This window comes from Cryptotermes secundus, unplaced genomic scaffold, assembly GCF_002891405.2.
Source record: "Cryptotermes secundus unplaced genomic scaffold, Csec_1.0 scaffold343, whole genome shotgun sequence".
NCBI lineage: Eukaryota > Metazoa > Arthropoda > Insecta > Blattodea > Kalotermitidae > Cryptotermes > Cryptotermes secundus.
The window spans coordinates 342,101-368,419 of record NW_019729214.1 but is presented as its reverse complement, the minus strand read 5'-3'; the positions used below and the strand labels follow the sequence as shown (position 1 = coordinate 368,419).

The following is a 26,319-nucleotide window of genomic DNA, read 5'->3' as shown; positions in this document are numbered from 1 at the left end:
GTGGAGGTGTACATATGTTTTTAACCTGGGGTCGAGATGAAGTGTTCATCTTTATGCCTTTGCCGCTCAATAACGTGGGAAACGGAACACGGCACCCACTGCAGAGGGCGCACTTTTCACAGCGGTGACTATGAAGAGGGAATGTGACACAATACAGTCTGGTGGAACTGCACTGACGATTCGGAGGAAAGTATCTGTCACTGTCTTCGCGGTCAAACAGTAAGACAAACAACTTCCAGCATGAAACAAGCAGAAGTTTTACCGATGAAGCGGAAAAAAGCACTTCCTTCATCTTCATGGTCGAACAGTTACGCACCAGCAAGCACAGTCATAGAAGTTTACTGACGTTTCGGAGGAACGCAATGCCTTCATCTTCAAGGTCGGAAAGTGAGGCACGCAAACCGCAATCAGATCTGTCACTGCTGCTGCTCGGTTTACCTTTATATCCTGTGTATGAAAGGAATACGTATGTTGGTATTTTACCCGACAACACGGCGTCACATTACAGAATACAGTCCTGTTTATCTTACCATTAGTTCGTTGACCTTGTTTATGCTTGCACATGTATGCTTCTTCCTGCTACACAGCATTCCTCCCAGAATGTCGAAACATAACGTCAGAAAGATCCTAAACATCGAATCTGACATCTCACGTCACACTGTGGTCCAAATAATACAAGTCTGAATCATCAAAGAAAATTAAGTAACCCAGGCGACAACATGTCATCAAAAACCGATGTCGAAAAGTAACGAATACAAGGATCCTGTCACGGTTCGTGACAGGAACACAGTTCCCAAACGCGTATTTGGAGTAATTTGGATTAAATATTCCGAAAGATACGATAATGCAGGGACTGGGCATACTAATGAGGAGTGTGTCTGTCTGTCTGTCTGTCTGTTGCAAGACTAATGCTGTATGTACCGTGACGATGGAGACGAGAAACAGACTTATCAGGGACGAATTATTCAGATATGTGATACTAATTCTGAATGAGTTAACAGCAGTGAACAGAAGTGTATCCAGAGTTTCGATAGGGAAACCTGAAGGAAAGAGATCAGCGGGAAGACCTAGACGCAGATTGGAGGATAATACTGAAAATGATTTTAAATTCGATGTTAGTCTATGATCCGGAATCATCTGGCTGAAGACACTGGCCAGTGGCTGGCTCCTGTGAACACTGTAATGAACCTTGGGATTTCTTAATATGCTGGGAATTTCTTGACTAGCTGAGCAACTACTGACTTCTGAAGGACTTATCTCCGTGAAGTTAGTATTATTAATAGATACGCACTTATTTTATGAATAATCTGGTAGAGGTGAAACTTCTTAAATTGGAACAGCCAGGATAACTCAATCAGTATAGCAAGTAGGCTACGGGCTGAACCATCGAGGAATCGGGTTCGATTCCCGGCAGAGGCAAAGATTGTCCATAGCGTCCACAGACCGGCTCTAGGGCCTATCCAGCCTCCTATCGAATGGGCACCGAGGGTTATTTCCCGAAGGTCAAGTGGCCGGGGCGTTAAGCTGACCACCCAACACCATTATCTGATAAAAGTAAAAAAGTAAAGCTATCCCTGTAACAGGCCGTGAAGGTCCATATGATTGTGAGACGTTGAGGGTCTCACATTATCTAGAAAATTGGCTCAAACATGGCGGTAAGGTTGTCAGCCTTTAGCGCCGGTCGCGCTTTACTCCCCAGGAAAATTATTTAATTAATTCCTGGTACTCATTTCTGTTAGAGGCTGAGTCGACCAAAGGGCCATAGTGCGGCCGGAAGGATTAGGTCAATTGAAAGAAATCCAATGACCTCATCGGGACATGAACACGCGACCTTCCGGCTAGTAGGATAGTGCCTCAACTAACTACGCTCCCGCGCGCCCCCACCATTATCTGACGAAGAGGTTATGAATGCCTGAAGCTCCACGCCTCCATACATCTTAATGATGCGATGATTAATGGAAAAAAGGGAGCAAAACATTCCAGCGGACGAACCATAACAAAATTTTATATCAGAATTTCCTTATTTAATCGTTCGTTAAGTGTCCTTAAGCTTAACTTTCAATTATTTCAAGGTAGACTGTTGCCTGCTAATTGGTTCCGTGAGGCCCACGAGAATACTGTTCCGTCCTCTTCCGATATTAAGAACTCGGTAAATAATGTCGAAAGAAAAAGAAACTTCTTCAGCAAAGCGTTGGATTTGAGACTGTCAGAGGGGAGGCGACGAGAAGTGCTACGTGTACCTTCTGGCATATGACGCCGAGTAGTCTAATAGAAGTCCATCCATTTGAGGATCGAATTGTAAGCCAAGACAGAAACCAACAAGAGGTTGGAAGCTTCGCTTGCTGGACCTGAAGATTGAGGCATCACGTTTCTCCGAAAGGTCCGTGGACTTTTACCGGATTTTACAAAATCACACCCCTCAAGACAGCGTTTTTATGATAAGCGGTTACTAAACACTGTGTAACTTTTTAGTTGCTTTCATACGGCATCTGATACGTAACTCGGAAGAGTACGTAATTAGTATGCCTACAGAAAGTACGTAACACTGATACAATGTGGCCGATTCGTTAACAGTGTCAGCCTGCTAACATTTCATTACTTGTTTCTGAACTGCATGAATGTGCTTCATAGACCTGATCATTGCAGCGCGGATATTTGTACGGCGTACAGCGATATTGTACTTGTTTATAATATGGTCCCTCAGGGATTTGGACGGCCCTGCTTTCAAACACTGGTTATTATGTGTACCACTTACTTTAACGGTAAGAAAAATAGCACATCGCCTGCACATAGTGTATTTATGTGTTCCGTATGGTTCTCACAATAAACAGCGATTATTTCCCTAAACAGCATTAACCGGTTGGGCTTTGTAGCGGAGACGTAATGTGTTTCCTGTGAGGTACCGACTGAACCCTGCATTCTGCCCTCACAGTGTATTTATGTGTTCCGTATGGTTCTCACAATAAACAGCGATTACTTCCCTAAACAGCATTAACCGGTTGGGCTTTGTAGCGGAGACGTAATGGGTTTCCTGTGAGGTATGAACTGAAGTCATGTATTATTTGAATTAATTTCAGCCTTCGAGGGTTTAACCACAGTTTATGGTTGTAAATATCAGACATCAATAACCCTCCCCTCCCGCTCAATACCCAGGACTGTATTAAGTGTGATGAAATCTTCATCATATAACCAATCGTTTGACACGCAACGGGAAAATCCCGCGACACAACACCACTTTAGAATGTTTGCTGTTCCGTTGCTTGGCAACCGTTTATTTCCCCCCTGAAGTGATTACTGACCATTACGCAACACAAGGTTGGTAAATAATATAAAATTAGTCAACAGGAAATGTATATTTAAGGCATGAACGTAATAAATGACTTCGTTATGCAGTACTTGAAGTCATTGCTGGGAGTAACTTTGCGAGGTATAACACAAAACGAAAAAAAAAAATAAAGACATATACTGCAAACTGAGAATATTGTTGACGTAAAGGAATATCAACTCAATTAAAAAAACACGTAAACAAGATTCAAAGTAGGATACATTCAGTACACGCATATAATCCAAAAATGGAGAGAGGTGGTAAGCCCCAGAGGGAGAAGCCAGGATCGGGTTTAAAACGTCTGCCACGGTAACGTGCTTGCAGAGCCGAAGCCTTCAGTTGGATGAAGGTAAAACATTTTTTTGGGTAAAGCTCATTTTAAGAAGACGCTCCGACAGAGAGTAGGAACCATTGCCAGTAACAGGACATTAGTGATTTCGTTAAATCTTACTGTCAGATAAGAAACCCAGACGGGAATTTTTCTGTGAGCACGCAGTTTTTCTCAACCCCCCCCCAAAAAAAAGGCATAATTTTCCCCTCCACAGTTTTCGATCGAAAACTTCTTCATCCTTGGTGTTTTTTCTTTGCGTGTTATCCTTAATCACATCCTTCCATGTGCTTCAGTCCTACATGTTACCGAATGATACGTCGAAGCCAAAGTTTAACGCCATTTCCTACGAATAACACGGACAAATGATCAAATTGTAAAGTGCCTCCTTTATGTAGCATACTGAACTTCACACATATCGACATAAAAACATTACCAGTACTTACGCAACAGACAGGACACACCAAGACAAAGAACTGCTCGTTCGTCTGCGACCTACTGTGTAGCGTATTACCCTTAGTTACACTCATGCAAGGCCGCGCCACAGCTTCCGGCCGCGGCGGCCCAGGTTCCAGCCCGGGTCTGGTCATGTGCGATTTGTATTGGACAGAGTAGCGCTGGGGCAGGTTTTCTCCGGGTACTTCAGTTTCCCCTGCCAATTTTCATTGCACCAAGTGCTCCACAATCACCGCCATCTATCATCTGGGGCTGGTACAATAAGCCAGTAGTGGCCGCAGCACCAAGTGGAGTCATCATAATAATAATAAAATAATAATACGTTCATGCAAACGTCTTAGGGCTCGAAAATTCGTTGTTACGACAATCCAGACTTGGTAATTTCGGAGATTTCACCTCACCGACATACACACATCGAAGGATTTGTAGGGCGGATTTCAAGTTTTGACGGCTGGCCTTTCAGGAAGTCTCTAGTAGAGACCAAGGTATACATTTACCATGTTGCATGTGCATCTGGAACCTCAAGGTCCCGCCTTTTCCCCGAAGGTCTGTTTAACCCCGGTGCATTTAAGCAGTTTATGCTCACTGTTCGGTATTTAACCTTTAGCAACAGTGACTACCGTGAATTCATATGATTATTACATGCCGAATTCACAGTGCGATTCCGAATATGGGATGTTAGTAGTTTTGTGGGAGTGTCCGTGTTACTGGTGTGTGCAACTCGCGCTGGTACCAACACTGAAGAATTAAAACATGTAATTAAATTCGCACTGAATTTTGAATTTCATTATCCGCAAAAATTTTGCTTCGACCAAAATGTAATCAAGGGGCATTTCCGTCTCAGCGTCATCCAAAAATCGTGGGGTGGAGCTCATATACATATTACATTTCTCATGATAAATAGGTTGCCCCAACCAACACTGACGTAAGTGGCTACGTGTGTAAGGCTTACACTGCCAACGTCACGGTAATAAAATTGAGCACAAGGAATTCCAGTGCATCAGATCCCGTCCTCTGGGCATGGGTCAGCGCGAGGTAAGGCAGGCTGGCCAGGCAGCTCCTCCTGGGCGCCACACAACACGTGAGACTTAGGTGTGTAGCAGGACAACATCACGCCCACACTGGAGGCAAAACAGTAGGCTGCAAAGAATTCACTAACTTCTTCCTTATGTATGATACAGAACGCCCAAGAACTCGTGCCAACCGAACACTCTGCCGTAGCGGTAAAGTCCTAGACTTACATTCGGGACCTACTGGTTCGAACCTCGGCAGGAACGCCAGCTATCCTGGGGATTTTCGCGGATTTTCTCAGTCCTTCCAGGAAAATACCAAGGGAGTACCACGATTAGCCCACGACTGATTTATTCCAAATACTTTTCAATACTTTCTTAAGCTATATTCAGAGTGTCCCAGGAGGAAAGGTCAATATTCTGGGAGGTCACAGTATGGGCAATTATAAATAAAAAAGTGTATAAATACATGTGTCCTATTCTGAACGATTTCCGAGATAGAGCTATTTCACTGTACACTTCCAAATTTATTGATAAGAAAGAGATATTACATACTGTTTCTAATACCAGTATTTATTGTTCAAGCGACAAAGTTGGCACAGTTTACCTAGTATAATATATTTTCGAAAATCCCACCGTCAAAAACAATGCACTTTGCACCTCGCGTGAGGACATGGCGTGTTGCTCGTCTGTACAGTGTACAGTGTACAGTGTTCAGTGTACTGTATAGTGAAATAGCTCTATCTCGGTGCAACTCGTGTGAGGACATGGCGTGCTGCTCGTCTGTACAGTGTACAGTGTTCAGTGTACTGTACAGTGAAATAGCTCTATCTCGGTGCAACTCGTGTGAGGACATGGCGTGTTGCTCGTCTGTACAGTGTACAGTGTGCTGTACAGTGAAATACCTCTATCTCGGTGCAACTCGTGTGAGGACATGGCGTGTTGCTCGTCCGTACAGTGTACAGTGTACAGTGTACTGTACAGTGAAATAGCTGTATCCCGGAAACTGTTCGGAATAGGACACATGTACATATACAATTTTTTGCTTAGAATGACCGACACTATGACCTCCCAGAATATCGACCTTTCCTTCTGGGACACCTGTATTTTAGAAATTGACAGTGCCGTAAACTAACCCCCCAAAACTAGTGGGGGATACCTAAAAATGGAGGGAACAAGGTAGGAATTCAGACTGTCTTCTTCTAGGTCGTGACACAACGTAGGCGGATATCGATGTTTCGAAGGCATATACTGCCTCTACCTTCAGGGCTGACGAATGTAGGGTGATGCATGGTTTGGTTACACAGGCAAGTTGTAAGGAAGGTGGTCTCTGAGGCTGAAGAAATGGAGCAGCATCCAGGATAATCACTAATCTCCATCACGCTATACTTGTCATTAACAGCCGAATCCTTTAAGGAGGAGCCCAATTCGAGGCCAGCGGTCGCTTTACTCTATACTTACATCAGCTGCGCATGTCGGATCATTGTCATTCAATTTCGTGCTTGTGAAGAAATGTTACGGCAGCGTAATGGCGGGATATTTGAGGTTGTCAGGGCGGTAATTATGGAGACCACTATCTCCTGGGATTTTACGCCATACAGTTTGGTACACCACTACCAGTGCTCCTGTCCTTGCCCGAAAATGCGGGCGGCATGTCCTTCTAAAACGTTAACAATTACCAGACCGAACGAGGTCACGCGCGATATCTCAGCCTCTAGGCCTACTCCGACTCGGTTACAAGAAACGGTTGGGGGTTGAGCACTGGTAAGAACAGACCGCACCATAGGGCCCACCCTGCCCTACATCCCCTGGGCATAGGGATCCCGTATCTAACAGGCCACGGAACAAAGTTGAACACTACCATCTAATGCAGACGAAAAGAACGCGAACTCCTGGAGCTATACCTCTACTTCCGCATACCTGTCGATGGTGTGATTAATTAGGAACAGGAACAAATATATCCGTTTATTTAGTACAGATTTAAAATACTGCCACATTTATGGGTGTGTGACTCTTAGACGGGGTATAGATTGGATATTGGGTTTATTGACCACTTTAACACACAACTCGCAACTACAAGTAATTATAACACTACTGCCGATTTCCTCATAACAAATCACTAGGACACGCTAAGTCTTCTGTCTCCACTAGTCGTATCCTGGCAACGGATTTACAAGTCTCGCTGTACTCGTTACCATCTCTTCTCAATCATCTTCGACTGCCGTCTCAAGAGATTCCCTCAATTATGATTCTGCTGTCCTTGGATACTTGTTATATAGCCTCGGGGCGGATCCAACAGAAAACACCGTTTCCATCGTTATCCCACCAATATCTCGAGTGTTGCTTGCTTATTCGTTGCAGCGGGAACGTGTTTACCGAGTCGTTCCCTAGCAGTGAACGTTTACTTTGGCTCCACTATTCCGGCTTTCAGGCGTCATGTCACAATATACTGCGCCATACTCTATAACTTATGTGGCTCTGTGTAGGTCTGCGGGTCTCACGACAATAACTATCAAGTTCTCAATCATCTGGGATGTGACGCCGTGTAGGTAACAGATTTTTACCGTCCTTTGGGGGGGACATGCTGTACGCTGAGGGTGGAGTCATGTTTCGCCGAAACGTCGGTAAATATCTATTCTACTACACAGCGTTATATGCAAGAGGACAGATATCTTTCATTTGCGTGATGATTATGAATATTTATTTCGTTACATTTCAGTTTCCTCACACCAGTCACTATGAAGCCGGCTGCTTCTTGCTGGTTAACTGTTTAGCTTATTTACCGACCCTGAAGATGGAGGCAATATGTTCCTCCGAAACGTCGGCGAACTTCAACTGGACCACCGACCGAAGAAAAAGTTCAGACCACACGACACTAAATAATGCTGTAAGCATTAGGCACAGAATCTCGTATCTTAATATGCGTGGGGTCCTATACAAAGCACCAATTAAAATTCGTGGAATTTTAAAGGATAATGGTCCTTGACAGAGTAGTGATAGCGAATTACGAAAGCTGATTTCATATAGCTTTGGGGTTTCATTCAATCGCGTCAGCCAATGTAACAAGTCCTCATGACGTGATGCCACGGACTTGCTATTCAAGACAGACGTGAATTTACAAGCAGAAGTACCCGTTCTTCGTCCGGGATATGTTGCTGTCCTTGTCAGTAACACAGTGCATACTGAGTAAAACTTTATACAAGGGACAACGCTGAGATCAGTCAATTGAAGATTTAATTCACGTAATTAATAAGACTGAAAAGGAGAGATAGAGAGAGAGAGAGAACTGGGACCTAAGAGGAATGAAATAAAGATGGCGCTAGAAAGTGGCATAAGAAGAAACTTCATAAACTGTACTCTAGCCCAAATATTATTAGAAAGATAACACGAAGGAGGATGAGATAGGCAGGGCATATAGCACAGGGGGGAGAAGAGTGATGTGCACACAGAGTTTTCGTAAGAAGACTTGAAGGAAGGAAACAACTCGGTGATCTGGACCCAGATGAGATGACATTAAAAGGGTAGCTTTAAAAATAGAACTGAAGAGTTTGGATTAGATTAATGTGGCTCAAAACAGGAACCGATGATAGACTAGTGTGAACACGGCAATGAACTTTGGGATGCATAAAAACGTTGAGAACTTCTTGAGTAGCTTAGCAACTGTTAGCGTCTCAAGAAGGACTCGGCTCCGTGGAGTCCTCTCAAGGTGACACAAAGTGTGTACACGCATGTTTCGTCAAGAATATGTGACTGTATCATCAGACAACTCGCAACACAGACATCGAAGGTCGCGGACGTACTGTGTCGGTGAAAGGCCCCAACAGACAGAAGGAGATAACGCAATGACATAAGCGAGCCCCAATGACCCAAATATTTAGCATACCGGTTCATTTGGAAAGTGCAGCAATCCAGTTGTTTGCAATTCAACCTGATGGAATGAACACAAATATCGGGCCTACACAGAACCCAGGACAACATACGTAGCTCAGTTGCTACCATTCCATACTGATTCCAGCATCCTTCAAGAAGTATAGTGCCTATCTCATTTGCTAATTTCTGTTTGCTACCTATCCCCAATGGGGGCACGCAGTAGCGTAGTTGGGTGTGACACTATACTACAAGCCGGAAGGTTGCAGATTCGATTCCCGATGAGATCCGATTAGGTCACTGGATTTTAAATCGACCTAATCTTTTCCAGCCGCACTATGGCCCTGGGGTCGACTCAGCCTCTAACAGAAATGAATTATCAGGAATGTTCCAGGGAGGTAAAGGGCGGTCGGCGAGTAAGGCTGACAATCTTATCGCCATCTGTGAGCCGATTGTCTACAAAATGTGGGAGCGTTGACGTCTCACAATCCTACGGTCCTCCACGGCCTGAAAACAGGGATAACTTTACCTATTACCAATAAAAACACAACTGTTTACTAACTAAATAAATAAATAAATAAATAAAGAAAAAACTAAGTGTAGGAACTGAGTTCCTCTTGAGAAGCTAATCGTTGCTCAGCTAGTCTCCGCTGCTCATGTGACGTAAAAGTTGTTCACATGAAGTCGCTACTGGACCCCAACCTCAGTCAGATGAATCCAGTCTATAATATCATATCCTGTTTCTTTAGATACATTTCAATACTGTCGTCCCATCTATGCCTAGATCTTCCAAAATGTGTATGTCATTATCTAGACTATATATCGTCGAATGGTAAGGTGACCTATGAAATTTGGAATAGACTTCGAAAGAAGCGGCCGTGGCCTATTCGACGTATCATCCTGCCATTTGTCTGCAAGGGATGGGGAAAACAACGAACAGAATAATCGGTAGCCCACCAGAGACTGGAACTGAGCACCTCCCGATGTACGAGGCACTCCAAAAATTTAAATACATCTTCCTATCAAACTACACGGAGTCGCAGTTTAAAGCTGGCAGTCTTAACACTTTCAAGCGTTAAATTAATCTACGCAGTAAAACAAAAGAAATCCAGTCCGTACCTCACAGGAAACACATTACGTCTCCGCTACAAAGCCCAACCGGTTAATGCTGTTTAGGGAAATAATCGCTGTTTATTGTGAGACCCATATGGAACACATAAATACACTGTGTGGGCAGAATGCATACTTTTCTGAGTGTTTGAACAGGTGGTACATATAGTAACCACTGTGCTTTAAAGAGTTATACGTGGACGTAGGTCAATTCTGATATGACAGCCGAAGCAGAACCATCAAGTAACCAGCCCGACCGCATACCTTAGACGCACAATAACCCAGAACCCTCGGGCAAGGCTTCCACTCTTCTCTCTACAGCTCAACAGTTGGTCCACAACACATTCACTGTAAACTCCATGGTGCGAGGCCATGATGGCTGCTTCGCAAGAAATTTAATAACACTCCATCAACTGCGAAGATCATACAGGACAAGGAATGAGACAGACTCGGACACTGCCCTTGTTGAGATGCTAACCAGTCGCTCAGTTAACCAAAATAATTCTATGACTTTTATTACGACCATACCAAAAGATTCATCACAATGTTTACAGGAGCCTCTCGCAGCTTCCTTTCAAGAGCCAGCTGAATGCAGTTCAAAATCTAACACCCCATTTTAAAAGTAAATTTTAATTTGTAATGCAAGTCTCTAAAGCGGCCTTTTTCGTTGTTTCATGAGCAGTTCTCATGCGCCCTACATTTCAAGTTAATTTAATCCTGCTTGATTTGACCAGCCACAGAAATGTCTGATGGAAGAGTACAAATTATGGAGCTCCACATCATGAACTATTATTCAGCCTGAAATCCAAATGGGAATACAACCTGAAAGCGAGGGTGAGGAACAACTGATCAGATGACATTTAAACGTACAAGTACCAACCTTCGCTAATACAGACCTTTGTAACTACTTTTCTTTGTATAAAAAAATATTGTAAATACAAAAAAGGCCTAGGCAGCGTCCATCCGGCCACACACCACACCAAAATGATAATATTAATTGCTTTCAGAAGCGCAGCTAATGTAGAATCACAGTATATAGCGATAAGAATTTGAAGCATTGCGTGGCACGGAACACTTTTTCGTTCGCCCCAAAATTCAACAAATTTCAATCAGTGTTTAATAATACTGTGACATGTCTAACCGTTGCTGGGCAACGGGAGGTGGAATGAGTTACCACGAAGACAGACCCTTGAGAAACGGTCGGTTGCCAAGTTACGCAACGGTAGAAACGATGTTACGCAACAGTAAGGAAAGCGGTGTTTGTCCGTGCCAAGCCGAGCCGAGCCGAAGCGCGCTGGTTTCTACGCAGCGTTACCTAGCAACGCCTTTGTAAACACGGCGTCACGCAACAGGGGAGCCCGTGCAACGACTGTTGCTAGGCAATCGGTAAAGACGACGTCACGCAAAAGTACAACCTATCTTGTAACTCTTTTGTGTTGTCAGTGCGGAAGCTACATAGCAGGGGTGTTCGTCAGTGAGTCAAAGTAACCAGTCAGTTGCAGTCTAGCATTCGCCGGAGTGAATGGAAGCAGGAGACGTAACTGTGATACTGCCGATGGCAGTAGTTGTAAAATTGTAAACTGTGTAAATGTAAGAGCGAACGTGCAATAAATTCGCTAGATCCAAGACGACGTGAAGTTATTTGTCGCGTTACATACCCAATATGTGACAATACTGCCAAGATTTATGTGTGATTATAGACGGGGTATGGATCTGTTGAACATATATATATCACTCGGAACTACAAGTAATTACAATGTTAACGCTAATCTCCACACTTTATACATCACCATATCACCCCCTAAGCCTTTTCCAGCCTGTTGTCTTAACCAGCCGTTCCCTTGCAACAGCTTCTGACAGTTGGGATTGTTCAGCTTCACGCTCTCGTGTTCTCTTGTCATAGCCGCCCGTGCGGAACTCTTTTAACTCAACTATAGCGCCATCTCTTCCTCAGCTCCCATGCAAAGCTCAACTGAACTGCCAACCCTCAACCAACTGGATCGCCCAATTGTCTTCCTTATAACCACTTTGCACAGACCACATCGAAAACACCGTTTTTCTATTGTTGCGCGAGTGTTCGTTTCCGCGAGAACATGTTTACCGAGCCGTTACTCAGAAACGGCCGTTTGTTTATTCAACTACTGCATAGCGTTGGCCGTACTCGTTCGTTTCGAGGTCTTTATCTAGCAACGCATAAATTTATCCTTGTGTTAAATTAAGCACCACGCCATGAAGACGTATGGGAGAATGGAGTACAGCTCCACCGGCGAGGAGGTTTTCTGGGGCCCACACAGCCCATCTGAAAGCTGTCAACAAGAGACGAATCTCTTGTACGCGTCTGGAACGGAACCCCGAACCTAGTCAGTATACTGACTGAGCTATCCCGGCTCCTGTACAACAATGTTACAAACAATAATTGAGATCCGCCGCGTTTCCACGGAGACCACAGCATAAGCTACAGTCCTCGATGTATCCGCAAGCTGTCTCGAAGGAAGACCTGTGTTGAGTGGCCTAAGTTAAGTGCAGTTATGAACCTGGCTTTACAAAATCCAATCCTGCCAAGTTTTGTTTTTCTTATTTGCCTACAGGCAGAATAAGCAAGTCAGGCCAAACTAAAGAACAGAGTTAGTTAAGTTTAGCAGTTAATATTGCGTCACTACCTCCAACCGAACAACTACAGACCTGAGAATAATTCATCCTATCGCAAAGGAAAAATGGTTCATATTACTATGACAGTACATTAGAGAATAACCCTTAAGTAAATGCAGATAGAGCTGTTATATTCTCAAGATACGAACTGGTTTTCTTCCTTTCTCTGTGTACATGGGAGAATAAGCAATAAAGTTAAAAAAAGAGAAAGACTTAGCAGAAGCTCTACGGTTAGCAATATCCTTCGACATTATTGCTAACTAACAAATCTCTTAAGAAATAGCAATCATCATAACTAAAATTATTATCACCCTACAGGCCAAACGTGATTTTAATTGAATAGTTTTGAGGCTCCAGGCACTGAACACAAATACAGTTCTCTGTGAATTAACGCCATGTACTCTGATAGAAAGTTAGCAACGCTTCAGAGGATTTGTTTGCCGCTATCTTCAGGGCAGGAAACGTTGGTACTTATTTACGAACATAAACGGCGTGTCATCCCAAGAAGACCACAATACGAACGCTTACCGTATTGAGAACCCTAAACAGAATATCCAAGGCGAAGAGCGGGTACTTTTGTTTGTTGTTCTATCCTTACAATTTCTAAAATTTACTGGGAAGAAATCAGGCAAGATAATACTTGGCACATTAGGTGAAAACTGTCAAAAGTCGTGAAATCAAACGACCACATGCAGCTGAAATGATCTGTCGCTAGGGGCACTACAGTCGGTAAAACAGCGACACATTTGCAAAATCCGGAGTACGTCTCGCGATTTTGTAAAATGTATATGCGAACCAAAAGCAACGGCTCTACGTAACGGAGTTTGGGGCAGATGCATCTTCCAGGCTTTTAAATCTATTCAGTTCTACAAACAGCTCCGTGAAGATGGGTGCCCGTGTAAAGAGCAGTCTCCTTTCCTGAAAAATGTATGGATGCCACTCAGGTATTACGTTTATGTGTACAGAGTTACCAATAAGGGGCATATGGAACATATCTGAGCGGTAAAGTAAACATTGACGGTTGTGCTTTACTGCCCAAAATGTTCGGATGTTGTATCTTGAAGCCTCACTGCTTCAAAATCAATTTCCGAATTGGTAAAGATCATTTATGCTCACCCAGTGTAATAACTGTAACGTAACGGTGAGATCACAGCTCTCAAATTACGCAATTTAGAATCATAAGAGCAACAGACTGTCGAGCGTTAACACGCTGCATGTAGCTGTTCAAGCCCTTTCTTTCAGTGTAACGTGTCTATTCTGTGAGCACTGATAATCTTATAATTAGGATGTCTGCAGTTCTGTATTCTACATAAAGAAGATGGTCTACAGTTAACTATTTGTAAGTGCTGTCCGTGGGAGTTGGCGTTAAACGTAGGCCTCGACGAATCATCCGATAACGGGACTGGAAGATACACGGGAGAAAGTAGGTAGTGCTAACAGGCAAAAAAATATATATATACAGCTATCCCTGTAACAGGCCGTGGAAGCCCATAGGGTTGTGAGACATCGAGGCTCCCACATGTTCTAGACAATCGACTCGCAGATGGCGGTGAGGTTGTCAGCCTTACGCGCCGGCCGCTCTTTACGTCCATGAAGGTTCCTGGTACTCACTTCTGTTGAGGTTGAGTCGACCCCAGGACTGGGGAATTAGGTCAATTGAAAAATAAAATAACCTGATCGGAAATCGAAGCCGCGACCTACCGGCTTGTAGCATAGTGCCCCCACAGTAAATAGGACGAAAGTTTATAGACCTATAAGAAGTGATATAGTTTCCGTTGAATTCTCAGCGCGTCTTACATCAGTTCGATACTTAGTACTAGTGCACATGTTAAGGTCTGTACGGGCAGTATAAAGTGACGTCACTTACCCGACACCAACAGGTGAAACACTTCATTTCCTTTATGTCCACCAGAACGCGCTCGCCCTCGTTCTCGCAGTGCTGTGGGCTTCCTGCAAGAGAAAAACACAGTTAGAAAACCAGAGATGTATTCATAACTGGGGCCCGTGGCGCTGCCAGGACTATTTCCAAGGTTGGAAAACCAAAAAATTTGTGCGCAGACTTACGCTTACGCCGTTTAAGAATATTGCGACATGACGTCTGAAAGCCGGAATAGTTCATTGCTTAGTAACGACTCGGTAAACAGGCTCCTGCGGAAATGAACATGCATGCAACAATAGAAGAACCCATTTCTAAGCAATGGATCAGTAAACACACACTACGAGTATTCCTGAAAACGATATTTTCTATTCAGTCCGTGCAAAGTGGCTGTAGAATAAGATACGTTAGATTGGCATGATCTGCTCTGCAAAGCCTATACTGACAGAGGACTATTATATAGTGCACAAGGAAGAATTTTCAATAACACGCTATATGTGCAATACGTACACTTGACGAAAGGCCAAGCATATTCATAACAGACACACCCATCTTCTCGTCAGAGAGGATATTACATATGGACTATGCCCGCAAGGGTAAAAAAAAGTAAAAGTAAGGCTATACCTGTAACAGGCCGTGAAGGCCCATAGGGTTGTGAGACGTTAAGGATCCCACATTATCTAGACAATCGGCTGAAAGATGGCGGTAAGGTTGTCAGGCTTACGCGCCAGCCGCGCTTTACTCCTCAGGAAAATTATTTAATTAATTCCTGGTACTCATTTCTGTTAGAGGCTGAGTCGACCCCAGGGCCATAATGCGGCCGGAAGGATTAGGTCAATTGAAAAAATCCAATGACCTCATCGGGACTTGAACCCGCAACCTTCCGGCTTGTAGTAAAGTGCCTCAACCAACTACGCTACCGCAAGGGTTCAGTTGAAAAATAAATCTCATGTCGTGAGTCTCAAAGGGCTTGACGCCAAGACGAACTGATTGGCGGTAAACCGCCAGGATTTATTTTTTCAATTGAACACTTTCGGTCATGGTCCTTATGTCGCATTCTCTCTTACGAGAGGATAGGTCTCTCGTTTGCAGTTACTGCTGGCTTTTCCTGCGCAGTCATTCTCATGTCTGAATCTCGCGGGACACATCATATATTGCTGTCTCAGATTCGAGACACCCTAAACCTGGAGGACCAGGTACCCGTATTTATATCCCCCCCGAACAGGGTGGCCCGGTTTTAGCCCCAGGCACTGGGTTCCCTTTCCGTCACCTTTCACGACCCGCAGGGCTATGGTGGAGGTATTCGGCCCCGATATATGCAACAGCCGTTACTGAGTAACGGCTTCCCAAACAAATATATTCCCATGGAAACAATGGAACTCCAACACAAAAACGGTGTTTTCTATGGACTCCTTGTCGAGTGGTTATAATGGGGACAAGTTATAATTTAGTCTGAGACAGTAAAATATGGTGAGAAGTTCAACGTGACTCGAGCCAGAAAATGACTGCGCTGGCGAGGACCAGCAGCAATTGTAAACGTCAGATCCATCCTCTAGTCAGAGAGAGTGCGCCATATCAACAAACCCGCAACTGTCTGACAGTAATACAAATCTGGCCGTAGGCCCCAGATGGGTGCTTGACACCAAGACAGACGGGCCGACTGACCATCGGTCGCAACATGAGACTCAGCTTATTCGCAAACATCAGTAATTAAATGATGGCTGAACTGTTGCGTGGAAACGGATCGCAGCTGATGGACATGTGTCATCTGTGCGATCAGGCCGGCTTCCATTAACCCAAGTTAGACGCTGAGCTTTGTCCTCATTACGAGTGTGTACCACAAACCCCAAGCGGCAAGGGGTTCCGGTTCAATCGCTGCCCAGTGGGGGGCAGCGTTCTGAAATTATGCAACATACATTCTCGGGACAAAGGGCATTACTGAGCACACTGAACAGGCGACACTCCACGAAGCCTACTTGGCTATGAAATGAACTACAGAGACTTAGTAAGTACTAATAATGAAGATACTGTTCTTTTACACACATAAAAAGTTTTTTAAACGCGAAATTTATCATTGTCTTTGTCTGGTCTTTGTAATGGAGGCGCAGTTTTTACTGTGAGCCAGGAAATAAATTTTTAAAAGTTTGTGGCATGAATGTTATAAACAGGAAAAGTTTAGTTAGTTGTGAGACAGTCGCTAGCTAGTAAGGACGGAAGTTGAGAGATCTATGGCGTTGGAAGCCGTTACCAGACAACAATCGGTGTGAATTAGCGATAGCGCTACAGTTACTTGTAATTAGGCTCTATAAGTGTTCAACAAATCCAATTACCAATCAAAACCGCGTGTACTCACCCCCATCACGTGACAATACAGTAAAATGAATAAAAATTTCACTCTAAAGTAGCCCTCTCATGCTAAACAAAAATTTTCACTTTAATGCAGCCATTCCAATGTCAATATGAACATTCCTATCATACGCAGCAAAATCCCTGCTCAACTTCTCTTCTCTGTCCATAACAAAGTACACTTCGCAAAGCTTTACCCTCCCTCAAACATGACTTTACGAGGAGGACGAGCGGGCACGGCCTAGAAGCGTTGACCGCAGGAAAATTGTATGTGCCCCCTCCCCAAAATGTAGGGGGGTCCTCTCACTTCCCCCGCCACTTCTTACTCTTTCGCTTTTCTCTAATGCAGTTTCGAAGACTCAAACCGCACTGTAAGTCTGTCTTACTAACAGAAAGAAAACCAACTTAACCGTAAAACTCTGGAATCGGCGATTCGTCTTCTAGAAATCCTGGCTTTGAATTTAGACCCAGAAATGGACTATCCTGATTGGGGTAGTTCCCGGGTATTCGACATCCTTCCATGTATGCCGGGATAATAAGCACAATAGATCAGTGAAGATCACGGTGCAAGGGCCGAATTATTATAGTCCATCCATCATAAATTAATGTCGGGATAATATTCAAATCAGGCCACAACCACTTCCTTCAATATCCTTTCCATTTCGCCATCCCTTTCTATGGTTTACTTTGTGATCCTGCCAGTCTCGGCGAATAAATTAATGGACAGGATGTAGCAAAAGATGCGTAATCAAGATACTTTCACGGAATTAATCGGAGCCTCAAATAATATATAGAAATGCAGTCCGTACCTCACAGGAAACACTACCGTTTCCACAACAAAGACCAACCGGTTAATGCTGTTTAGGGAAATAATAGCTGTTTATTGTGAGAACCATACGGAACACACAAATACACTGTGTGGGTAAAATTCAGAGTATTTTTAATGTTCAAGCAAGTGGTACATATAGTTACCATTGTGCCTTAATGAAAACTCAGTTCAAGATACCGGGACAGTGAGTAGAACATCTGGCTGGAGAGCTCTGCCTCGCGTGTTGTTGCGAGAGGCAGATAAACAAAATTATTACCCACAAAGCAACAGGTGCCTTGCGATCTTATTGTGGCGATTGGAGGCAAGTTTATTGGCATCAGCCAGCTGCGAGGAACACTGATTGTTCCACATAGCACGCGGGTCACGCCGCACCAAGTGACAGTGAGGATACGGCACACATTCTGCGAGAGCAATGGCGCTTGTTTACGTCCATTTAGCGTTCATTTCTTGGCCTGATATCCTCATTAGGAAGTCAGCGAACTCGAGATGTCTTATCTATCAACTTTTTGAAGCCTGCAATAGTACTCTCTATATATAAACTGCATTCATACCTCACAATAAACAGGACGAGTCTCCATCACAAAGACCTACCACAGTTAATTCTGCTTAGGGAAATAATCGTCGTTTAATATGAGATTAACACGAAACATGTAAATACTGTCTGATACAATGTTGAATTTCTCAATGTTAATGTATTATTACTATTATTATTGTGACATGTCTGCCTGTTGCTGGGCAACGGGAGGTGGAATGAGTTACCACGAAGACAGACCCTTGATAAATGGTCGGTTGCCAAGTTACGCAACAGTGGAAACGAGGTTACGCAACAGTAAGGAAAGCGGTGTTTGTCCGTGTCCAGCCAAGGCGAGCCGAAGCGCGCTGGTTGCTACACAGCGTTGCCCAGCAACGTCTTTGTAAACACGGCGTCACGCAACAGGGGAGCCAGTGCAACGACTGTTGCTAGGCAATCGGTAAACACGACGTCACGCAACAGTGAAAGCTATCATGTAACTGTTTTCTGTGTTATCAGTGCGGAAGCTACATGACAGGAGTATTCGTCAGTGAGTCAAAGTAACCAGCCAGTTGCAGTCTAGCATTCGCCGGAGTGAATGGAAGCAGGAGAAGTAATTGTGAAGTTTGAACCAGCCACCTGTCACTTCATCTCGCTTCGGTCCAAAGAATCCGGCCAAGCCCGAGGCCCCTTGTGATATTTTGTAACAAGCTTCTTTATTTATGGTGAAGAGTTGTTAGCCTCACGCCCAACCCCCATGCTGAAGGACCGACCCTTATCGGCTGTCCGCGACTGCTTATTCAATATATTCGCAGCTTCCCTCCATACCTGGAGGCCGTCTCCTCCATCCGCAACTGAGGACGCGCCATGCCGTGGTGCCAAGGGACATACCTAACATGGAATATTCTTACCTATACAAATTTAAAGTTTTCTGATTTACGTGGCTTTTTAAAAAGCCACGTGTTTTGGTGGGATCCGCCTGTTAAGAGACTGGCAACCCTACTATCTTTGTAAAAGTTAACAATTTAAGAGACACATTTTCATCATAAAAGACAATTATTCTGTTTAAGAGAAACATCTCTGAGGATGGGTCACCAACATCATCTACAGGGACTAACATCTGGGATTTGAGGTTATCATAGCGGTGACAATGAAGAGCACAGCCCGCTCTGTTGTGAGGTGGAGGCGGCCCAGCTGTCCGCCTGCTTCTGCTTCTTTCTTGCTGGCTTTCCCTTCGACCCTTAAGATGGAGGAGCTACGTTACTCCGAAACGTGGAGCTCTCTCTGAACTGCACGGCGTCACACCCCGAAATACCGCACTTCTTTTAAATATGAAGGCGGTATTCAACTGTAAAAAAAAGGTAAAGATATCCCTGTAAAAGTTCGTCGATGTTCCCACATTTTCTAGATAATCGGCTCACAGATGGAGGTGAGGTTGTCAGCCTTACGAGCCGGCCGACCACCCTTTACCCTCAAGAAGATTCCAGGTACTAATTTCCATTAGAGGCTAACAGAAAATCTCGTTCAACACAGAGGGGTTTCCTGCCGTAAGATTCCCTGCTCGAGGCATTCGTACTCGAATTCTCACAGATGTTTCAGAAAGGAAGTTAGACGCATTCTCTACACCTCTGCCAGAGGAAATTACGATGTAATTATGTGCCTCTACGCACCACGACAGTTTACACTCTTCATTTGCCTGCAAATCTCTAACTAGTTACGAGGCAGCCACCTAATGCAAAGTGTACTTTAGTCAATGACGTATCATATTGACATTTTGGAGTGTACAAATGGCTATAAAAGAGATATTTACAATTCTATTAATAATCTTACATCCGCTATTTAAAATTTATCGCGGAGGAAAGTATCGCCTCCATCTTCAGGGTAGAAAAATCTGCGAGCGAGGAACCAGCGTGAGCGGGTGGCTGCAGACTGTAGATCAGGGGTCGGGGAACTTTTTTACTTATTACCCCAAAATATATTTATTTACGCCGACGTTACCCCCTTGATTTGAAAGAGAGAAAATCATAGATTATTCAGATTCGAAAGGTTAGTTGAATCTATTTATATGGAGAATACAATTATAAATATAAAAAGTACAAAATAAATGCAATAAAATACGAGTAAATTAATATCCTCATTATGAAACAAAAGGATTTCTTAGAAATTTTTTTTTCACTTCAGGTTTTGGAGAAATGATGTTGTTTCATTTTTGATACAATAACATCAAAATTGGGACATTTTGATGTCAGCACAATTTGCATCCTGTCTTCGGGGTCCAATCGATTTCTCTGCTTTGTTTTTATGTTCAGTAGAGTGGAAAATCCTTGTTCGCAAAGGTAGGTTGTTGCAAAGGGCAGCAACTTTTTGACTGCCTCCTCATGTGCAATTTTGAAAGCATTTGCAGCTCTTGACATCCAAAAATATGACAGATCTGCTTTGTTTTCAAAACCAATACGTGCTTCATTATTGGATCGAAGTTCAAGAAGTGCCTCTGCCAACCCTTGAGGCTCTTCTGGTACATCAGCAATTTCACATTTAAAGGGATCTACAACCCAACTGACATTATGTGAATCAAGATCTGGAAAGTAATCATCGAACCGCTTTTTGAGTTTGGTAAGATGCCTTATAACTGTGTCCTTGATGTCGTCAAAAGTAATATTTTCACAATCTTCCAAAAACAAAGCCAACCTTGAAAAGGCAGCAATCTTGTTTTGTTCTGCTTTCTGTCTCCAATATACTCGTAAAAGCTTTGATCCAAACGCTATCGTCCACAACATGCTGGGTGCGTTTATCTATAGAAGTGTTTAGTGATGACGTCACGCTGCCATGATGGACTCTTAAAACAATTTCCGTAGCATCCGTTGTTACGGATGGTTATATGCCGGAAGAAAAATTTGTCATAACAAGGAACGCGTTTTTTATACAATTTCATTTATGTCTACTGAGTCCTCATTACCCCCAAGAATTTCATTTTTACCCCACTTGGGGTAATTTACCCCGGTTCGCCGACCACTGCTGTAGATCTAGTGTGAGCTGACGTTCCTCCGAAACGTCGTTTCACACAAGACCTACACAGCGCCACATCCCAGAAGACGGCATTCTTCATAGTCACCGCTGTGAAAACCTCAAATTTTACAAGAGTGTCTGTCCGCCATGTTAGCGCTACCAACCACAGAAGTTTATTTGTATAAATAAGACCCAAACCTTAACCGTACAAGGTAAAAAGGTAAAGCTGTTAATGTGTTTAACTAATTAAATAATATGCAAGGACGGCGTATGGGGAAGTGGATGTATGAAGCCACAATTTACTGACCTCGGCACTAGATAGAGGTGGTCAGCTTCACGCCCCTGCCGCTTTACCCCCGAGAAAATAGCCCCAGTACCCACTGGATAGGAGGCTGGGTGAACCCCAGAGCCAGTTTGGACGACGTGGAAAAGAGAAAATCTTGCCTGTACCGGGAATCGAACTCCGAACCCCTGGCCGTCCAACCCGTAGCCAGTCACTATACCGACTCTCGACCGTACATATTTCATACAGCTTTATTTTTTTCCAAACAAAACAAAACGTCTAAGCTCTTCAAAACGGGACCAAAAGTCTTAACTATTTAAAAACCAAAATAGTAACGATTGTGGACTTGTTGGAGACAGATTGTAAGGCTAGGCTTTAGGTTTTTACCTGTAAAACTTTAAAGCTGCCAGGGCTTACGTGACGAGCAATATGGCGGTAAATTTCAAAGTTGCATGTTTCGCCCACTAATGCGTTAAGTGCTTAAGACTGGAAAGCTTGTACTCCAGGATGCACAAAACTTATACTGCTCCTCTTCTTCTGCCTTGATGCACTATGACCTCCGGCCTGTTCCCGGTAACAAGTAACTCTGAAATTATGAATCTTATAGATAGCCGATAGAATACCTTAGACTGGGATCAGCCCTCCTCAAGGCCGCTACCAACACAGGACAACACAAACACAAAATAAACGTCGACAGACAGACATCCCATGAGTAGGATTCGAAATCACGATCCCAGTGCTTGGGAGGGGCGAAGGTATTTCGTGCCTTAGACGTCACGGCCACTGTGACTGGCGCAAAAATTATATTTCATGAGCATAATACCGCAAGATATCGAATTAATAAGTTATTTCAAATGATTTACGGGCTATAGGGAAATTGTTTCATATAACCTCAACATTTGATGATTTTCAATATTCACACAGAACCCGTATGCTAGTATGATTATGGTGTGCCTGTGTGCCAAATTTCACATTCCTAGGTTCACCGGTTCATCACTTGTTGCCACTAAACCGAAAGCAAAAAGTTCGCGCATCCGCCATGTTGTTATTACTGACTGTAGTAAATTAGAAACTGCAGCACTAAAGAGACTTGTGATCCTTCTGATCGCATACGTTAAAAAACTCCGTCTAAAACATTTTCTCTGATGCGTCATCAGCTGACGGGGCTGCATGCCATTACGTCATCATTAGAAAGTTACTACGTAGAATCCATTTCTGACTGACGATGGCAACGCTCAGCGTTAACTTCAGACATAGCTGTATCAATTTCGTGAAAACAGGTCAAGTAGTTCAAAAGTTCAAATGGGACAATATAGATGTTTCACAAGGCTGCTTTCTCTCCTTAGGGAAAGTAAACAGGCTAATATCAGCACTGAAAGCGTTGACTGTGACACTGAAATCACGCACAAAGTGAACGACAATGTTGCCAGATGAGCTGATAGAATAACTTTAATACTGTTAAGTCGTACGAGTGTGACTGTAGACGGAGTCTGGATTGGCGCCTTGATTTATTGACCACTTACACACATAACTCATGACTATATTTTACAGATCAGTGTCACACACAGGCTGGTTTCCTTAGTCGATTACCACTCCACTAGACGTTGCCTGGTAATGGCTTTCAACGTCAGATATTCCTCTTGCTCCGGGTTCCCGAACTAACTCCGTGTCTCAGCTACCAGCTTCTAACAGCAATGGCGCATAAGGACTTGACTGAAGTTCTGTGACTAACTCCAAGTATGGCTGCCATCTCACACCAACTTCATGGCCTTCTCTTCGCAGACTGACTATCAAGTGAGCACTCTTTAACTGTCACTAACTCTTCTTTTATTCAAACTCCCGTAGAAAACTGACTTCGTTGTGGCAATTGTCTTTCTTATAACTCCTCGGCACGGTACCGTTTCCTCTTTTGCATGCATACCCGTTGCCGCCAGAACGTGTTTACCGAGCCGTTCCCTAGCAGCGACCGTCTATTTTTGCTTATTAAGACTATGCTACTTAGCAACGGACGTTGTTCCGTTTTTTTGGTTTGCGGTCGTTGCCTACAAACGAATGTTGTTTCAGAGTCATTCACTAGCGACGGCTGTTTCTCCGACTCCACAGTTCTTGCCTTGAGCAAATACATCACAATATGTTCTCTATTTGCAACACGTATAACTGAATTCCTAGATTCCGCTAGTGTCTCCTTCCTACAGCCGTTCCTAGAACTACACGCTATTTGATAAAAATGTGATGAATACCTTCTAACAAGAAGAGTGTCTCACAGCTACATTCTTCACTGCCAACAATGCAATACCGACCATATTTCTTGTAATTACTGGCTCATGATGAACGACGTACAACGCTTATTTGTACACATTAATTGCACCGTCTGTCGACAGTCCAGAGTACTCGCAGAAAACACACTCACTTCATAGACCGGTGTGTAGTTCTAAGTGGCTGAGAGAATACATTGGCATGTCCGCTGAAAGCCGGAGCAGTATGATCAGAAGAGACGTCCGTTACTAGGTTACGGCACGGTAAAGAGTGACGCAACAATGGAAACGTCACGCCACGCAACTTAACCAATGGGAGTACCGCTGGGAACGGTGTTCTCTATGCGGTTCGCGCCAATAGTGACGTCATGCAACAATGGAAGATCTGAAGCGGTGTTTTCTCTTGGACCAGTCCAAAGGCTATGTCACGAGGATGAACGAGACAGGAGGCGACGAAAAGGGAACCCAGTGCCTTGTGGTATAAGTAGGCCACTCTGTTCCTGGGTGCTGTAAATACGGGGACCTGGCCCTCCAGGTTGGGTGAGTTTCGAATCTGAGACATTAAAATGTGGTCATGAGTCCCGAGGGACTTTGGCCTCAGGATGACTACGCTGGCGAGTAAAGTAAAAAAAGGATAAGTATCCCTGTAACAGACCGTGGAAGCCCATAGAGTTGTGAGATGTTGAGGTTCCCACAATTTTCTAGACAATCTGCTCATAGATGGCGGTAAGGTTTTCAGCCGCCCTTTGCCCCCAAGAACATTCCAAGAATATTCCTGGTACTCATTTCTGTTAGAGACTGAGATGACCCCAGGGCCATAGTGCGGCTGGAAGGATTAAGTAAATTGAAAAAATCCAATGACCTCATCGGGATTCGATCCCACGACCTTCCGGCTTGTAGCATAGTGCCTCAACCAACTACGCTACCGCGTACCGCCCTACGCTGGCGAGGACCTGCAGAAAATTGTACACGACAGACCCATCCTCTCGTCAGAGAGGGCGCCCGACATCAACTGACCGACTGATCGTCTGTCGTAACATAACACAGACTTGAAGCCACTTAGTCTAGAGAAGTCGGCAGTAGTGACGGTCGTCAGCCAGTAAGGACGTGAACACGGAAGCTGGGGCGGGGTGGGGCACGGCGTCTGGAGCCGTTACCGGACACCCGGTGAAGACACAGCAGACTGAGAAGACTTAGTACAAGCTCTGGCCGCGCCATAGCTCAAGCGGTTAGTCGCTGGCTTTCCATCGCGGCGGCCCGGGTTTGATCCCGGGTCTGGTCAAGTGGGATTTGTGGTGGACAAAGTGGCGCTGGCGCAGGTTTTCTTCGAGTACTTCGGTTTCCCCTGCCAATCTTCATTCCACAAATTGCTCCACAACCACCCTTACCTATCATCTGGGGCTGGAACCCAGAAGTGGCCGCAGTACAAGGGACTTCGTCCCACCCGACTAGCAATAAAAAACTAGTACATGCTCTACCGATATATTAATTCAGTAGATCCGTGAAATGTGTTACAGTCAATTGTTACGATCTGCAAGAGTCCAGTAAATCCGACTACCTACTGAAACTCCGTCTGCAGTAACTTATCGCCTGACTACATGTTAAAGAAATTAGTTACAGGAACTCTCTTCTGCACTCGTCCACCGAGCATCCAACGAAAAATCCCCCAAACTAATCTTACAGGAACTGACATACAGTTTAAGTTACTAGGAATATACACCGTTTCGAAAGAACCTGCTGCCTCCATCTACAGAGTCGAAGAATAAACTAAGCAAGCCGAAGCGTAGGTTGACTTTATCCAACTACATCAGATTATGGCTACACAGTGTGCCGATAGGGTACAGCATGCGGTAGCCGCGCAGGGACAGCTGCACAACAATGGTCTCCCTGTCATCAGCTGTCGTTACTTTCATGAAAATACTTGTTTACGGGAGGATCTTGAAAACCTATATTTTGTGTTTCTTTCAGTACTGGGTGCTATTACTAGGTTACGGAAACGGGAAGGACACCTCGTAGTACACAGGCTTGTGGTGTTACGAAAAGAGGGCTAACTCCTCGAAGTGGGGTTTCAGGACAAGAAGAAAACTTCAGATGCTCAGAATTCCACTGTGTCGTATCATTGTGTTTACACAGAAATACAACCTACTTCTTACTAGAGCCTTTCAACAAACGCAACTCTGCGATGCACTTCGCTCATTCTCATCCATAACTCTAGAGCAGGGGTAACCAAACTACGGCCCGCGGGCCACATTATGTAATTCAGCACTTTCAACGGGCCGGATAAAATAAGAAATTAATAACTCTAGGTATATGAGTTTTATTGAAAGCACAGAATTTCAGAAACTAAATACAAAGTACGTGAGAATAAATTATCGTATATTAATTACAACAGACAGTAGCAGCAAATGCTCATATTTTCATCACACATTATATTAAAACAATTAATGTGAATGATGGAACTCTTTTTG

At 44.0% G+C, this 26,319-nt stretch overlaps 1 protein-coding gene across 3 annotated transcripts in view; it reads right to left on the bottom strand.

Moving 5' to 3' along the window:
• LOC111865424 (BMP-binding endothelial regulator protein) overlaps positions 1 to 26,319 on the bottom strand; it is a 165,671-nt gene that overhangs the window by 75,994 nt on the left and 63,358 nt on the right. For all 3 annotated transcript variants that reach the window (XM_023853451.2, XM_033751825.1, XM_033751824.1), the window contains one exon: positions 14,613 to 14,695. In XM_023853451.2, coding sequence (XP_023709219.1) covers positions 14,613 to 14,695 — 83 coding nt within the window. The remainder of the gene's footprint in view (positions 1 to 14,612; positions 14,696 to 26,319) is intronic.